A 17361-nucleotide genomic window follows, 5' to 3' on the forward strand; every position below is an offset into this window, starting at 1 on the left:
TTGGAAAATGGAGATCCTGGAAGGTGAGGGCCTCGAGCGCCAGTGTCCAGCTTTAGTGGGTATGCATACGTCCAGCTCCCTAAGGACCCACTCAGGACAGTTAAGGTGCACACAAGTACAGGGGCTTCGTCGTGCTCCGCCCCCCGCCCCCAACCCTGGTAGCAGGCTGGAGGGCCCCGACCATGCGGGGTAGTGGGAGAAATGGAAAGAAATGGAACAGGAACAGGAGACAAGAGCCCGTGGTGGGAGTCAAAGAGCTGGAAGCGTTTTGGAAATGGGGGTCTGGGGAAAGTTGATCAAGGGGCGAGTTACTCAGCAGGACAGGTGGGAGGCAAGAGGCCCTGGCAGCTCTGTTTTCTTGGCTGGGCTAGGAGAGGAAAGCGGGTAGCAGTCAGACAACTAAGGGCCCGCCCCGGACCTCCCTACCGAGGGAGGTGTCAGGCCCCCAGGGACCCGGCCCCCTCAGCATCACGGGCGCTGAGGATGCGCTGGAGGCCGGTGGGCGGTCGCGGTAGTCGCCCTCTCACCCCCTAGCTCAGGTTTCTCCGGCCTAGGGCAAGAGGCCTGTGGTCCGCGCGGGAACGCACTGTCCAGCTCTCGGGCCTGGAACTGGGCCGGCCCGCGGACGCTACCGAGAGGCGGCTGCTCCCGCCCTCGCGGCGGGACGTGGCGCCTCCCCTCCGGCCGCAGCCGGAGCCTGGAGGTGGGGTCGGAGTCGGAGCCCGGGGCTCTGATGTCACCGAGCGGCCGCTAGTGCCCAGGAGCTTGTCTCGGCTGGAGCCTCAGGTACGCGGCGGGGGCGGGGGAGCTGGCGGCGGGATCCGCTTCCCCGGGGAGGCCGGCAGGGCTGTGGGCGCCGGACCAGGTGAGGAGCGGGTGGCGGGTCGCGAGGCATCCCGGGCGTCTTCAGTCGGGACATGTCCGGCTCGGCGCCGCGTCGGGTTGCGCGGGTGGAGTCGGACCCCAACGCGCCTCTCCCAGCCGCAGAGCTGTGGGGCGGAGACGCGGCCCCCTCTCAACTGGCGGGGAGGATCAGGGGCGCCGCCGGGGGTGCAGCGTGTGCCTGCTGGGTCGCCGCATGTGGCCCCAGCGTGCAGCGCGGTCTCCCTCCGCCACTCTCCGCTCCTGCCCTTTGTCGCCAAGCATCTGGAGAAGCCGAGTCCTTCCCTCCCAGGCTCGCGCTGTGCCCTGCGCGCGATCCTTCCCCATCGGTGAACCCAACGAGAAAGGCCGAGAAGTGCGCGGGGCTGAGGCCATCGGCTGTCGCGCAGCTCCGCGTGTCTCTGCTGCCCCCTGCGGCCGCGAGGGGCTGCGCGTCTCTCCCTGCCGTGCCTAGGCTCCCAGAGCTTGAACCCCAGGTAACCAGGTCTGTCCACGTCCGCGGCCACCTCTCCCCGCTTGTCACCAGCTTCCTGCATTTCCTGTGCATGGCACGGACCTTGGGTCTCCGGAGACTCTGCATCTGGGGTGCAGCGACCGATGAGCCTGTAAACCAGCCGCACACTCGGAGCGCGGATACTGCGTGGGGTGCGCTGTCAGCGCTAACAGGCTGGAGAATAGGGGGACGCTGGGAACAGGGAGAGCCGGTGAACTTCCCAGAATGTCCACCTAGCCAGACCTAGCCGCGGGTACTGGGGTTTGAGACGTGGTCCAGGACCCAGGAACTCAGTCTGACAGGGAGACAGCGCCTACACAGTGAGCCCAGTACTGAGGGGAGGACCCATCAGGAGGGGCGGCCTGGACAGCCCCTCCACAGAGAAGTCAGATGTCAGGTGGCCTTGAGGGAGGTATGATCTAAATCCTGATCATTCGTTGTATTTGAGGCTGTCCGTTCTCCTGTGCCTCCTTGGTCGCCTTACCTGGATCTGTTCCCATTGCCTTGGTGTGATTTTATCCACCAGAAACTGTCTTCAGCTATTTCCCCAGTAACCTCTAACTAAAAACCTGGGTCTTGCCTGGTCCACCCTCCCCTGCTGAACTCCAGAGCTACATCCCAACTGCTGCCAGACTTGTCACAGACACCATTAAGCCCAGACTGAAGGAGCACTGGCCTCCTTGACTATTCCCCAGCCCCAGCTCCTCCTTTCAGAATGGTGCCTCCACCTGCCAGACCCCTAGCTTTGAAGGCCAAACTCATCTTTGTCTCCTCTTCCTCTCTGACTCCTTCATTCAGGTGACAAGTATACATCAAATACCCACCCCAACTCACCCTCCCAGGACTCCAATCTGGTGGCTTTCTAGCGGGGAGTCCATGCTGCTCCCTCTGCTCTGGAGAGGCTTGGCAAAATGCCTGCAGAGCTTCTTCTCTGGACTCCCTTTCAACAGCAGGCACAGGCTTGGCAGCCTAGCCCAGTGCCACTGCCACTGAGGTGGGGACCCCTAAGATAGGGCTACCCCCAGCCACAGGGGCTGGCTGGACTGCAAGAGGCTCCCTGTAGCCAGACAAGCATGAAAATGCCTTGTGGTTTTGTGCCGAGCCCCCCACCCCCATCCCCACCCCCAAAACACACCAAAGCAGCTGGGCCCCCTCGGCATGGTAGGTTCTGCAAAGGATGCACTGTGAGCAGCCTGCATGAACATCAACCTGATAGGACCACCGATGCAAAAGCATCTTCAGCAAGTTGGAGTGAGTAAGGAAACAGATGTGTAGACACATTTTTATCACCCATTCAAGCTGTTTTTATTTGCTGAATTCAGAATCCTTTAACACNCCACCCCCATCCCCACCCCAAAACACACCAAAGCAGCTGGGCCCCTCGGCATGGTAGGTTCTGCAAAGGATGCACTGTGAGCAGCCTGCATGAACATCAACCTGATAGGACCACCGATGCAAAAGCATCTTCAGCAAGTTGGAGTGAGTAAGGAAACAGATGTGTAGACACATTTTTATCACCCATTCAAGCTGTTTTTATTTGCTGAATTCAGAATCCTTTAACACAGTAACTCACAAATAAGATAGATTTTCATCGATTTTCAAGACCTCTTTTTTCAAGACCTGCAGCAAGCCAAAATGGGCACGATGGGTGGCGTGAGCTAGTGCTCCCAAGCTGAACTCAGAAAGAGTAGGAAGAGAAAGGGCTAATGTCTGAGCAGTCGGGTGGACTTCCTAGATGAGGTGACTGTCCTCCCAGGAGCTGCTACTCAGAGTAGTTTCTTGTCCTCCTAAAGTTTAGATGGAAATACTTTGCAAAAGAGGTCCCCAACCCTAAGTGTGAGGGCTAACTTCCTGGGCTTAGTAGGCATATACAGATGCCCCCAGGTGGGTGACATCAGGATGTTCTGGTTCTAGGTGTGCTGAGAACCTCTCCTGGGAATGTTGTAGGTACTGCCTTTCCCTTTTAGGAAACACCATATCCTCCTACCACTAACCCCTGTACTTGCCCTAACCAGCAATCTGTAACATCCTGGGCCTCAGGGACGTGGGTGGAGGGTGACTCTGAGCTCCAAATAGTGTCTAGGAGGCTCAAATAAGCCTGCTTTTTGGTCCTCAGCCTAGCCACAAACCACCCTACTCTGCATTCCCTACCAAGCAGCTCAGAGAACGCAGGCCAGCCCCTCAAAGTCTCCATAGTTCATAGGGAGCCCCAAACCTCAACATTGCCCTTTCCCAAGCCTCAAAATTGCTCTTACCCTGACCCAGGCACACCCACTCAACTCTTACCCTTGATCCCCATCCCAGGACCAGAAGGGATCGATTTCTGGTCAGACCTGCCCCAAGCTGTGCTTGCCTGCTCTGTTTGTACCTCATATCGCATGAGGAACCTGGCCAATGTCTATGGTGGCAAGTGCTTAACCCATTCTGTCCTCTTCCCCAGAAAAGACTAATAGGGAGGGAAGAAGGGTGTGCAGAAGCTAAGGAGCTCTCTTCCTTCTCCACCAAGGCTACCCCTATATCTACTCCCTGCAAATCTGTTATTTCCCTTGACATTCAGCAAATATTTGGGGTTTTGTTTTGTTTTGTTTTGTTTTGAGACGGAGTCTCACTCTGTTGCCAGGCTGGAGTGCAGTGGCACGATCTTGGCTCACTACAACCTCCGCCTCCCAGGTTCAAGCAATTCTCCTGCCTCAGCCTCCCAAGTAGCTGGGACTACAGGCGTGTGCCACCACGCCCAGCTAATTTTTTGTATTTTTAGTAGAGATGGGGTTTCACCATGTTGGCCAGGATGGTCTTGATCTCTTAACCTAGTGATCCACCCACCTCAGCCTCTCAAAGCACTGGGATTATAAGTGGGAGCCACCGCACCCGGCCCAAATATTTGTTTAACATTGATTATATGCTAGGGACTCTGCTGGGCACTGAGAGTGCAGCAATGAAGAAGAGCAGGGCCTGTCCTCAGTAAGCTCCGGTGGGAATGGGAGGAGAGAATCAGAAGCAAGCCAACAGGGACAGTGTGGGGCGATGGGGGCAGCTCAGCACACTGCAGGGATCCCAAAAGGTGAGGAGACCTCTAAGCTGAGTCCTACAGGAGAAGCAAGAATAGAAGCAGGGCAGAGATGGGGGTCAGCCCATCATTCATAAACAAAAGGCAGAGTCTGAGAAGTGGGGACCAAATTATTTTGGAATCTGCCAATAGTGTGTGGGGAGGTAGGGGTGACTTTCCCGTAGTGGAGTGTGGGCTTCCTTGGAGGATTCAGGCTATTGCCAGGGCAGGAGGGATGGTAAACTGCCTTTCAGGAAGCTTGCTTCTAGGAAATTGATTCTGGCTGCAGTGAGCGTTGATGCAGGCCTGGATTCCAGGCAGGTTTCTGCCACTTCCCAGCTGTGTGGCCCTGGACAAATCATTTCCCCCCTCAAAATCTCATTGTCCTCGTCTGTAAAATGCAGACAGCAGTTGTGATGATCAAAATAAATATTTATATAAAGCATCTGGAACATAACAGGCACAGAGGGAGGGATGAAGGCTGTGAAGCCGCCTCTGCCCCTTGCCCTGGCTCTTCCCCCACCACTTCTTTTTTAGCTCCCCTGAGGTCTCAAGAGTGTTCTTGACCATTGTTTATCAGGGAAAGATCACATGAAGAAGCCAACAGAGCGGCCAGGAAGCAGCCTGGGTGGAACAGGGTTGGGGAGGAAAGGAACATGGGTGCGTTCTCAGCATTCCAGGAGGTCTCAGAGTAAAGGCTGCTTGTGGGCAAGGGGAGCCCGGCAGGGAATGAGCTGGTCCCAATTCCTTCCCCTGAGCTGGGCCCCCAACCTTCAGAGGTGCTCCCTGGGACTGGTCCTACTTCTTCTGCCACCTCTGATCCCAAGGTGACTCTGCCAAAAACTGGGGGACGCCAGCGCTTGTGACGGTGTGACCAGGGAGGGGAAGTGTAAGCGTCTGGCTGTCCCAGCCCTCACCCGGTGCTCCTCACTCAGCACCACATCTGTGTTTTCCCAGGACCTACGCAGCCAGCCAGCCTCAGCACTCATCTGCAGAGCCATGGAGGCGCTGGGTCCTGGGAGCAACCGCGCCTCTCCGGCCTCGTCCACTAGCGGCCTGGACCTGCGGCATCTGTCCGTGCGCGGGGACTCGGCCTATAGCTCTTTCTCCGCAGCCTCCAGTGGCCCCGAGCCGCGCACGCCATCGCCGGGGACAGACCTCCTTCCTTACCTAGACTGGGACTACGTGCGCGCGGTTTGTGGCGGCCTGGGCCCCGCCCCGCCCGACGCTGCCCTTTGTACATCCCCTCGGGCCCGGCCCGCGGTCGCCGCCCGCAGTGGGCCGCAGCCACCAGAGGTCCCGGGGACCCTGGGGCCACTGAACAGGCAGGCCACCCCGCTGCTGTACGCGCTGGCTGCGGAGGCGAAGGCCGCTGCGCGGGATGCTGAGCCACCCAGCCCGCCGGCCTCGAGGGCTGCCTACCGCCAGCGGCTGCAGGGCGCGCAGCGGCGAGTGCTACGAGCGACGTCGTTCCAGCGCAAGGAGCTCCGCATGAGCCTGCCTGCCCGCCTGCGACCCACTGTCCCAGCGCGGCCCCCGGCGACTCACCCGCGCTCCGCCTCGCTCAGCCACGCGGGCAGGGAGGTGGAGCCGGCGCGGTCCCGGGCTCCCGCGCCAGGAACTGCCGGCCGGGGTCCCCTAGCCAACCAGCAGCGGAAGTGGTGCTTCTCCGAGCCAAGAAAGCTGGATAGTGTGGGTCGGGGCGGTGGGCCGGCGGGGGAATGCCTGGGTGAGGCCTGCTGCAGCTCTGGCCTCCCGGGGCCTGAGCCCTTGGAGTTCCAGCATCCGGCGCTGGCTAAGTTTGATCACCAGGTCGCATGGCTGCCTGAGACGCAGCCCCAAGGCTCGACAGACCCGGACTCCGGGTCCTTGAAGCTTGGTGATGCCTACGGGCCCGCCAGTCGGAGTCGGAGCGCTTCGGGTGAAGTGTTGGGTTCCTGGGGAGGATCAGAAGGGACCATACCCATTGTCCAGGTATGGAAGTCAGGAAATGCAGGCTGGTAGGGGAAGCATCTGGGAAACAAAACTTGAGCCACATTTCAGTCGACTGTTCACTCTTCCAGGCTGTTCCCCAAGGAGCAGAAACCCCCAGACCATTGTTTCAGACCAAATTTTCCAGGTGAGAGACATAGACCACTCTGGACCAAGTTGGGGGGAGGCAGCTTGCATAGCTTTTGCCCAAAAAATGAAAGGGCTTCCTACCTAACCTCAGTCTGAGCCTTCTGGTTCTTTTGCAAACACCCTACTGTCTCCCTGGTGCAACACTGAGAGCTTCCTTCCTTTCACTGTGGTAACTACGGGGTCCCTGCCTCCAGGTTCTTGCCTCAGAAGGAGGCTGTGGTGGTGTATCCTGCAGAGGTACCCCAGAGCAGCCCTGCTGATGGTGAGCAGAGGGTCTCAGAGACCTGCATTGTGCATGCCCGGCTTCCCTCCCTTCCTGATGAAGTGTTCCTAGAAGAGACCCCGCTGGTCAGAATGAGATCACCACCAGACCCCCATGCCTCCCAGGGGCCCCCAGCCAGGTAATTCCCTCTCGCTTCTAAGCATCATGAGGCACCCCCCTGACACATCTACAAAACGCTAGAGGGGTACGCTCTCCTAGCTGGAGTCCAGGTGATGGGGCAGGGACAGATGGCCCTTGGAGGACACCATTTTTTTGTGGCTGGAGCTTTTTCTGATTCAGTGTCTTTTCTGCTTCCAGTGTCCATGCCTCTGACCAGCAGTATGGAACTGGCTTAGGCCAAAGAACTGGCCAGGATGCAGTCCCTCCAGAGTACCCGTTCCGTGAGTGTCCAGGAACCGCAGGGGCAGATGACTGCTGGCAGGGGGTGAATGGTTCTGTAGGTATTTCCAGGCCCACAAGCCACATCCCCACTGGGACTGCAAATGATAACATCTCAACTGTTGACCCCACTGGACTGACCACCAATCCCCCCACAGCTGCAGACAGTGACCTCCTCAAACCTCTCCCAGTCGATGCCTTGGGACTTTCAGGCAATGATACTCCAGGTCCCCCTCACAATATTGCCCTGGATAGGGGCACTGTCCAGCCTGGTTCCAGGCCCCCATGGCCCAGTCAGTGCCTCGGGGAACTGGTTCAGGAGCTGGCCAGATTAGATCCCTCTCTACTTGACCCTCTTGCTTCCCAGCCCAGCCCAGAGCCACCCCTGGGCCTGCTGGATGGGCTGATTCCTTTAGCAGAGGTCCGGGCTGCAATGCCGCCTGCCTGTGGGGAGGCTGGAGAGGAGGCTGCCAGTACTTTTGAGCCAGGGTAAGTGAGGGGTACCAGGGATTCTGGACGCTGAGCCCCTGAAGTCGGGGACAGGAAACCCAGGGAGCTCTGGCTTTGTTCCCAGGTCCTATCAGTTCAGCTTCACCCAGCTCCTGCCAGCTCCTCAGGAGGAGACAAGGCTTGAAAACCCTGCCACCCACCCTGTGCCTGACCAGCCATGTGGCCAGGGGCTCCTTGCACCAAACAACAGCATCCAGGGCAAGAAAGTGAGTGGAGAGGGGCCGGTGGAGGCTGGGGGTGGGTAGAAGCCCAGAGCCTGGACAGAGAAGTCGTGAGCCTGGCCCCAGCCTTGAGCCTTCCCTGCAGGTGGAGCTGGCCGCTCTCCTCCAAAAGATGCTTCAGGACCTTCACACGGAGCAGGAGCGGCTGCAGGGGGAGGCCCAAGCGTGGGCCAGGCGCCAAGCGGCTCTGGAGGCTGCAGTGCGCCAGGCCTGTGCCCCTCGGGAGCTGGAGCGGTTCAGCCGGTTCATGGCCGACCTAGAGCGCGTGCTTGGCCTCCTGCTGCTGCTGGGCAGTCGCCTGGCGCGCGTGCGCCGCGCCCTGGCCCGGGCGGCCTCAGCCAGCGACACTGATGAGCAGGTAAAAGGGATTCAGGTTGCAAGGGAGTAGGGCAGTGAGGGGCCTGCTGTCTCCAGCTGAAACCATTCCGGGAGCGGCGGCGCCCTCGCCTGGCTCACGGCACCTCTTCCTGCGGCTCCAGGCTTCCCTGCTGCAGCGCCTCCGGCTACTGCAGCGGCAGGAGGAGGACGCCAAGGAGCTGAAGGACCACGTGGCGCGGCGCGAGCGGGCGGTGCGGGAGGTGCTGGTGCGAGCACTGCCGGTGGAGGAGCTGCGCGCCTATTGCGCCCTGCTGGCCGGCAAGGCCGCCGTCCTGGCCCAGCAGCGCAGCCTGGACGAGCGCATCCGCCTCCTTCAGGACCAACTGGACACCATCAGGGACGACCTTGGTCATCATCCCCCGTCTCCCAGCCCGGCCCGGCCCCCAGGGACCTGTCCTCCAGTTCAGCCGCCCTTCCCTCTTCTCCTTACCTAGTTATAGGTGGAGAGGGTGGGGAGCACCGCCCCTACCTCTCACCCACATAAGTGGGGTGATGCTGATTTATTCTCTGCTTTTCCCTTGAGGGACTGACTGGGGAGGACCCGGGCCAGGTCACTCTAAGATACTCCTCCAAAGTGTTCTCATGTGGCCTCGCGCAGGTCTTATGGCTTATGTGGTAATTAATTTATGGATCTTAAAAACTGCAGTGTTCCCCCATTTTGTGATGAGAGTGTGGGGCTGGCAGGGGTTGGTTGGAGGGAGGAGAGAAGATAGGGGAGCACTTAAGGTGCAAAACAGCCTATTTTTTCTTCAATAAAAATTGTTAAGAGAAGTGTGTGTGTCACCTTCAGTACAGCTGTGGGAGGAGTGAGAGGGGTCTTGTTTACACAGTCACCAGCCCTGGCTGACTAGAGCAGAATAGGGATTTGCTGGCAGAATATCAGTCAACCCTGCCAATGTCTAGTTAGCCTGGAGAACCTGGCTTGAAAACGGGAGGGACCAGGGGAATACTGGGTTTTCAGCTCCACTGTCACCAATATTTTCTAACTGTTACAGTGACTGTGTCACAGCCACAAAGGCCTAGGTCTGACTGGCTGAGTCTGGATTCCGTAGCTGGTTTCTAGCCAACATCCCAGCTTCAGTAGTGACAGTAGGAGTCCTGTCTCCTTTCAGGACTCAAGCTACTGAAATGGGCTCAGATGCTCTGCTGCCTAAATGCCCTGACAAATATTCAGTATACTTGAACATCTGGGGACATTCATTCCAAGACCCAGAAAGCACTGTCTTCTTCCAGTTATGTTATCAACACTGTTTATCCTCCTCTCTTTCAGAGACCCCACTGGGTTAGCCAGGCCTGAGGCAGGCAGTCAAGGGTGGGAGCTGAAGGTGAGGGGTGGGAGACCTCAAGATCTTCCATGCTGGGACTAAGGACCTGGAGACATAGCAGTGGTTGTAATCTGAAGGTGGGCCATGGTTGGTAGTGGGAAGTTAGGGGCTGGAGTGGTATGACACATAGAACTCCTCAATTTGTGCATCCACCCCATGTATATAGAATCAAAGTTAGGTTCTCAGATATACACGTTGAAATCTGCTTCAGCCTTTGTAGCTACAAATGCTGGAAACAATGTTGTTCCACAAATATTCAGTGTATTTTTGGAAGCTGGGCACATTAAATGGCATGTTTATGTGCATTTAAATCCAACTGACCCCCAAGTGAGAAATCTCTGCTCCTGGGCTTGTTTTCTGATGCGTATTGTCATCAAGTGCAACTGGTTGGGGATTTTAAATGGTCATATTCATACCAAAAGCGTTTGTTATAACAGTTGTGCTATTGAGCACAGAACAATGCTCACATTATGCCCTTTTATAAAAAACACATGGGGCTCCTACTGAGGCCTTTGCGGGTTCTAACATTATGCTTTGCTTTGCCCCTTTGAACACAGTGGGCAGGGCCTCTGCTCCAAGGTCTTCAGCCTAGCAAACACACCCAGAGACATGTTCTGGATGGAAGCGATTAATTTCTGCCTTTTGCCCTGTACGGACCCTATTGCATTATTCCATTGTGGTATTCTTAGAAACAGCTATTTGGGAGGCTGAAGTAGGAGGATCAATGGAGTCTGGGAGGCGAAGGTTGCAGTGAGCCGAGATTGCGCCAATACACTCCAGCCCTCCAGCCTGGGTGACAGAGTGAGACCCCCGTCTCAAAAAATAGAAAAGAAAAGAAACACAGCCAACATATCCATTAAGCCAATGGGAATTGTGTATTTCAAACAAAGCACCCCCAGCTCGGCTGGGCGTGGGGAGCACGGGGGTGGGAGTAGGGGCATCTGCCATCTTCCCATTAAACTGGACTTTGGTTGTGTGCTGGGTTTTTCCACGGGGAAATAAATATGAGGCTTTTGTGCTCGTCTTTGCCAGATCAGGAGAACCCCCAAAATAAGGCCACACCTCCTGCAATGGACCTTCTATCTTCCCTCGGTCTTCTTGCCCCAGTTTTTCTCCCTTCCATATCGTTATTTCTCCAGAGGGCAAGAATGAGCTCACCATATTTGTTCTGTATCAGCACCACAGACCAAGACTTTGCGGGGACCAGAAGCCCGGTGAATTGACCCTTCAGAATACTGCCAGCAGATGGCGCTGTCCTCCTTATGGTGAAAGCTGGTACCTACGCTTCTCCATCCAACTTTTCCAACTACCAGACCCTCTGGGCCAGCCACAGGGACTTTGACTTGCCCTGCTGAGCAGTTAAGCCCGAAAGCCTGGAGCTGAGTCTTTTGCTTCTTTCAGAAGGAAACTCTGACCAGCCAGGCAGGGAAAGGGTGGCTGTCTTTGCCACTGGGCCTGTGTTGGAAAGTTACTGGCCAATGAGAAGTGGGAGACAGGGCAGTCGCGGGGAGGGGTGTGGGGGAATTTAAACGGTACACTGATTAAATCATATCCCCTAATATGGATTTGATCAGTGCACTTTTGATCTCGAACATCAGTATTAAAAAAAAAAAAAAAAAAAAAACCCTGCGTAGTCTCCCAGGGTGAGAAAGCGGGTTGCATGGGTCCCTATCGAGGTTTCTGCCCCCCACCTCCTTTAGCCGCCAGCGTTCCTGCCCCATCCTCCTTCCAGCAGCCTGCCGCGGTGCTCCCGGGCTTTTGGGGAGCGCAGGCTGCGGCTGGCATCGTTGCTGGGCAACAGGCAGCCCCGCGGCCGCCTCCCCCGCTCGCTTTTTCCGCCCCCGCTGCTCCTCCTAATGTGGATTTAATCAGTGTACTTTTTACCTTCAGGCTGTAAATTGGAAACGGAACAGGGAAGCCGTGTTCCGCGGTGCCCCAAACCGGCGCGCAGTCTGTCTTGAACATCCTGCTTGGCACAAAACGTGCCCCTGAGAGCGGCTGGCGCAGACCTCAGGGCTCCTCATTGGAACAAATTGCCGTGCTGTGCATTCACATGTAAACCAGGAGCTTAGGAAATTTAGGTCAAATGTGGTTGAGGGCTGCAGAGAGAAAGAGGTGAAAGGGGCGTTTGGGGGCGCAGGAAGGCGGGAGGCGGAAATTGCTGAGGACCTCTCAGTGTTGCTGTCAGCCTAGCTACAGAGTGGAAGGTCACAATGGACGTTTACCTGTTGTCTTTGATGTTTAAATCAGCACCCACTTCCCACGAGGAGGATTTTTTTTTTCTTTAAGGATAGTTCTGGATCTCGATGTCTCTGCTTTCTTTTCTCTTCCCTGCAGGCACACCTGAGGCACCCAGGTCACAGGTTGAAGTCCGGAGGTGTGGCAGTTCCAAACAGGCGAGGTGGGTTCAAGGCAAAAGGCTATCTGGAGAGCGAAAGAGAATCTAAGTATAGGCCGGGCGTCTATAAATACAGGGTGACTCACGCCTGTAATCACGGGATTGTGGGAGGCCGAGGCGGGCGAATTGCCTGAGCTCAGGAGTTCGAGACCAGCCTGGCCAACATGGTGAAACCCCCGTCTCTAACAAAAGATTAGCCAGGCATGGTGGTGCACGTCTGTAATCCCAGCCGCTTGAGAAGCTGAGGCACGGAAATCGTTTCAAGTGAGAATCGCTTAAACCAGGGAGGAGGAGGTTGCAGTGAACCGAGATCCTGCCACTGCACTCCAGCTCAGGTGGCTGAATACCAGTAGTTTAGGTCTGGAAGGTGGGAGTAGGGATGCTAGAGGAATGTGAGTTTAGAAATACATTATTTCTATTTTAACTAAAGTGATATCACGTACAGAATTTGGGATAATTTCCCTCTTGTGGGAATACATTTTTCCTAGTAGAGTCAATTGTTATGTATACAATCACTAACATGTTAAAAGAATGGTGATCATGGCAGGGTGCGGTGGCTCACGCCTGTAATCCCAGCACTTTGGGAGGCCAAAGCAGGCAGATCACCTAAGATCAGGAGTTTGAGACCAGCCTGACCAATATGGTGAAGCCCCGTCTCTACTAAAAATTCAAAAAATTAGCCGGGCATAGTGGTGCGTGCCCGTAATCTCAGCTACTTGGGAGGCTGAGGCAGGAGAATCGCTTGAAGCTGGGAGGCGGAGGTTGCAGTGAACTGAGATTGCACTACTGCACTCCAGCCTGGGCGACAGAGCGAGACTCCATCTCAAAAAAGAAAAAAACAAACAAAAAGAATGGTGATCATGTAAAGCAAATCCACAAATCAGAGCTATTTTGTTTTGGGATGCAGCCATTTACCCCCTGGAACTAACCCGGCACCCCACATTGGTGTTGCAGTTCATAAAGAGCTCTATCCACTATTCCATGTGCTCGTCCTTCCCCCACAGCCTGTGAAATAGGTACAGGAAGTCTTTTGTCCCAGAGACAGGGAAGATGGAGTTTGGGGAGCTGGGTGACTTGCCCAAGGTCACTAAATGAGTAAAAAGGGCTGAGATGAGCCCTTTTTACTGCTTCCTGCGATAGGATAGCAGACAGTGTCATGGAAAAGAGCGCCCGGAGGCTATTCCAGCTCTGCCACTCACTAGCTGTGAGGCCTGGACAAGTTACTTATGACTTCTCTAGGCTTCAGTTTCTTCACTTTAAAATCAAGATACAAATAGTACATACCTTGTAAACTTGCGATTAATACCTGCAAAGCGTTTAGAATTGTGCCTGGCACTTAACCAGCACAGGTTATACAGTATATGCATTACCCTGGATCTCCATTAGGTGAGACATGCTTAAGAACAACCTCCAACCTCCATTAAAGGACATGTAAAACTTTACTTAAAAGCTTGCTATGGATATGACTCATAACCATCTACATCAACAATTAACTTCTCCCTCATTAAAAGGAGTGATTTCGTCCCTGTGACAATTCTTGTCAACTAAATTGCCTTCACAATTATTTTCTGTTAGCGTTGAAAATACCCTTCTAAAGGTGTGCTTCCTGCTAGGTGATATATGATTCTTAAAAACTTTCCACATGCATATGAAACTATAATTTCCCATCGGCTTACTTTATAGTTGCAGAAAGCTTTGGCCTGCAAGGAAAAACAGTGTTTTCTAACACCTGAACTTTAGGTATATTGATCCTAAACTCTCGCTAAATGTTTTACTTCACTTGGAAGGCTTGCAGCACACTCTTCTGAAACACAAAGATTCTTCTGGCAGTTCAGATGACCCTCCTCTGATTTAAGTGTGCAATAAACATTAGTTATTGTTATTACTACTCTACTGGTTTTTGTTGTTGTTGTTGTTGTTGAGACAGTCTCGCTCTGTCGCCCAGGCTAGAGTGCAGTGGCCGGATCTCAGCTCACTGCAAGCTCCGCCTCCCGAGTTTACGCCATTCTCCTGCCTCAGTCTCCCAAGTAGCTGGGACTACAGGCCCCCGCCACCTCGCCCTGCTCGTTTTTATTTTTTAGTAGAGACGGGGTTTCACCATGTTAGCCAGGATGGTCTCAATCTCCTGACCTTGTGATCCGCCCGTCTCGGCCTCCCAAAGTGCTCGGATTACAGGCTTGAGCCACCGCGCCCGGCCTACTCTGCTGGTTTAAATGTTGTCTTTCTCAAGGCAGGTCATACCTGTGTCTATGACCTTTGTCTGAGGCCCTGTTTCAGTCAGGCGTCTCTCTTACCATGGAAAATCTCCAGTATTTTATTCTATTTTCTAGACTGTCAGCTACTCTGATTGCTATGATTGTGCCTCCCACAATTTTTCTGCAGAGGCAGAAGATTTAATTTGCATTTTAAAATAATTTATGCAGAGTTCCAGGCAAGGAAGGTGGGAAGGTCACATCAGGGCCCACATTTATCTACAGTTCTCCATTAGGATATCCATGTGCGGTTGACTCCTTTGCAGAGCACTCCAACTTCTTTCAATAACAGAATGCTTGAAAGAGGCAGAAGAATGAAGGAAAGGAAATTAGATACAAAGAAAAGAAAATACAATGGCAAAACTGTAGAATTTTTAAGGGAAGTACATCACCACTCAAGCAGAAACAAAATGGAGGACTGTTTATTTCATTGCTGAATCAAAACATTCCATGAAATGTTTAAGTAATTTAAGTAATTTCTTAAGTTGCTGCCTTCAGTAATTTCAAAGGCTTCACTGATACATATGGGGGTGGGGAGGGAAACTCCACTACCCTGTGCCACAAAACTATTTGATATAACTAATGACATGCAAACACAATTTGTAAAAGCAGAACATTATCACATGATATTTAAGAAATTGGTTGAGTAAATAGATTTCATATCTTTAAAAACAGAAAAAAATTACACTGTATTGAGCCTGGGAAATCTTGGCAATATCTACAAACTTTCTCATTTACAGATAGGAACAAAGGCCCAGAGAAGTTAAGCCACTCATCCAAGCTCACTGAGCAGAGATTCTGCATTTGCTATTTTGGAATAAGCTGTCTGCTTTCAAATGTTTTCTTAAAATGGATATTACATACTTTTTGTTTGTACAGAGCAGTTATATAAAATAGTTGCTCCTTAATTGTATCCATTACTATTTAATCGCTTATTTTTCTGTCATAATACTATGACTTTTTTTCTTTGAATATTCACCTATTGCACTGAAAGGCTCCACTGGATTTGAAAATCAGATTCAGAAACACAGCACCCAGGTGCAATTCACAAACCACAATTTTTTTTTTTTTTTTTTTTTTGAGACGGAGTCTCGCTCTGTCGCCCAGGCTGGAGTGCAGTGGCTGGATCTCAGCTCACTGCAAGCTCCACCTCCCGGGTTCGCGCCATTCTCCTGCCTCAGCCTCCCGAGTAGCTGGGACTACAGGCGCCCGCCAGGTCGCCCGGCTAGTTTTTTGTATTTTTAGTAGAGACGGGGTTTCACCATGTTAGCCAGGATGGTCTTGATCTCCTGACCTCGTGATCCACCCGTCTCGGCCTCCCAAAGTGCTGGGATTACAGGCTTGAGCCACCGCGCCCGGCCTATTTTTTTTTTTTTTAAATTAAGTACTCATGCCAAATCAAAATAGTCACCCACAAGTACCAAACACATGTTTATATTTCATGATGAAGACAATCACAAATTAAAAGTATCTGCCAAAACGTCTCTTTTCTCTAAGTCACCTTTACTTTCAAGATGTACTTGTTTGCAAATATTTAGCATTCACAGTACAACTGAAATTAGTTACATTCATAATGGTCACAATCGTTATTCTGTGTTCAAGACTCTCCAGAATCTTGATTGCCTAAAACGAGGTAGATAAACTTTTAAGTTTGTTGGTTGGGATTAATTTCCTTTAGATCTTGATCATCTATTTTTTAAATAGAATTCCAAAGTATTTAGCAAAAAAAAATTGAAAATGTCTAAGCACTTTGCCTAAAAGTTGAAAATATAATTTCAAAAGGTTATTATGAAAGTTGCTTTACCTCATTTCAATTTAAAACAGAATAAATGCATCAAATTACAAAACCACCACATATCTTAAAGCTGACAAGCTAACATCTTTCAACATTTCAAGAGACCCTTGCTCTAGTTCTGGCTTGGGATTGTGTAGCTGCAGAGGCATCAGGTGAACGCATTCAGGGGCCAGATCAGCTGCTGCCCCTTAACCTTTGACCCTGGATTTCAAGTTCCCTCCAGAGTTCAGGCCTGTCTCCTGAAGTTCTTTATAGAAAGCTCTCACCGATTTCTCAAATCCCATCTCTGGAGATGGGTCATGCTTCAGAAAGAAGCTGGAAGTGCAGGCCCATCTGGGTAAAACAGGCTGCAGTGGACAAAGCTGGAAACAGAATGCGGCTCCAGGCGTTGACGGGGCTGCAGTCTTGGGCGGGTTTAGACTGCCAGGAGCAGGCCGCGATAGATCAACCAAGTGGTAGTCCCAGGGACCTTCAGGTTGTTGGAGGCAAACTGGGCACTAGACCAGCTAAAGGCCCGGGAGTAGGTCGACGAGAGATTTCTGAGAAGGCTGGCAGACCACCGCGGATCTTTGTCTTGTTACGTGGAGCCATGGGCGATGCGCTCCAGAACTTGCTTAAGGAGCTCGACTTCTTCAAGCCTCGGGCCAGGTCCTGGAGCATGAGGTCGTCGGCCAGGACGCCCAAAAATGCACTGGTGGTGGAACTGAGGATGGTGGCGGCCACCTGCACCGGGCGCCTGGCAGCAAGACTGCCACTTCCACCACCGGTCGCATCTGGCTCCGTGGTGCCTCGCAGGCCTGGATCGCCAAGAAGGCGGCGCAACGCGTACGAGGAGCCAGGCCGCAGGTACTGGTAGGCGCGACGCCCGCTGTGGTCACGCACGTTCACCTGGGCACCCAAGCGCACCACCAGCAGCACAGCGGCGTCCTCGTGGCCGTGCAGCGCAGCCAGGTGCAGCGGCGTGTAACCGCCGTGGGAGCGCGCGTTCACGTCGACTGGCGCGCCACTGCGCCGCGCGACCTCCACCAGCTGCAGCGCCATCTCGCCGTCTCCGCTCTTGGCGGCCCAATGCAGGGCCGTGAAGCCAGACATGAAGTCGCGCTTGGCCGCCAGGCCGCGGTCGCGCAGCAGCAGCCCGTGCAACTGGTGGGTCCAGCGGCCCCCGGCCGTCCGCACGAGCCACTCGTGCTCTGACGGCTCCAAGGGCACGGCGGACGGCGGCGGCGCGGCGGGGACCCCCTCCGGCACGGGGGCCAGGAGGCCCGGGGCGGGGCGGCGA

General features: G+C 53.9%; 2 protein-coding genes across 3 annotated transcripts; one reads left to right on the top strand and one right to left on the bottom strand.

Moving 5' to 3' along the window:
- The first annotated feature begins 700 nt into the window (after nucleotides 1-700).
- On the top strand, nucleotides 701-9083 carry SHROOM1 (shroom family member 1). 2 transcript variants are annotated; one of them, XM_017872012.1, is made up of 8 exons: nucleotides 701-786; nucleotides 5379-6395; nucleotides 6485-6540; nucleotides 6737-6943; nucleotides 7123-7692; nucleotides 7778-7919; nucleotides 8020-8292; nucleotides 8414-9083. In XM_017872012.1, exons 2-8 carry the CDS (start codon nucleotides 5421-5423, stop codon nucleotides 8744-8746), a joined length of 2556 nt encoding a protein of 851 aa, XP_017727501.1. In that variant the 5' UTR covers nucleotides 701-786; nucleotides 5379-5420; the 3' UTR covers nucleotides 8747-9083. The 2 variants fall into 2 exon arrangements, with proteins under 2 accessions (XP_017727501.1, XP_017727499.1); XM_017872010.1 differs by lacking the exon at nucleotides 701-786 and adding an exon at nucleotides 801-865.
- Nucleotides 9084-15596: 6513 nt separating this feature from the next.
- Nucleotides 15597-17351, bottom strand: SOWAHA (sosondowah ankyrin repeat domain family member A). The gene has a single exon (XM_017872013.1). It carries the CDS (start codon nucleotides 17172-17174, stop codon nucleotides 16554-16556), a length of 621 nt encoding a protein of 206 aa, XP_017727502.1. The 5' UTR covers nucleotides 17175-17351; the 3' UTR covers nucleotides 15597-16553.
- Between the last annotated feature and the right edge of the window lie 10 nt (nucleotides 17352-17361).

Source organism: Rhinopithecus bieti, unplaced genomic scaffold (assembly GCF_001698545.2).
Source record: "Rhinopithecus bieti isolate Rb0 unplaced genomic scaffold, ASM169854v2 scaffold_5889, whole genome shotgun sequence".
Classification (NCBI taxonomy): Eukaryota; Metazoa; Chordata; class Mammalia; order Primates; family Cercopithecidae; genus Rhinopithecus; species Rhinopithecus bieti.

Excerpts from the sequence above, each read along its gene's own strand:
- SHROOM1 (XM_017872012.1), top strand. The coding sequence starts at position 5,421 with ATGGAGGCGCTGGGTCCTGGGAGCAACCGCGCCTCTCCGGCCTCGTCC. Across the intron at positions 6,396-6,484 it reads GGACCATACCCATTGTCCAG|GCTGTTCCCCAAGGAGCAGA; the intron begins GTATGGAAGTCA and ends TCACTCTTCCAG. Across the intron at positions 7,693-7,777 it reads GCCAGTACTTTTGAGCCAGG|GTCCTATCAGTTCAGCTTCA; the intron begins GTAAGTGAGGGG and ends CTTTGTTCCCAG.
- SOWAHA (XM_017872013.1), bottom strand. The coding sequence starts at position 17,174 with ATGTCTGGCTTCACGGCCCTGCATTGGGCCGCCAAGAGCGGAGACGGC.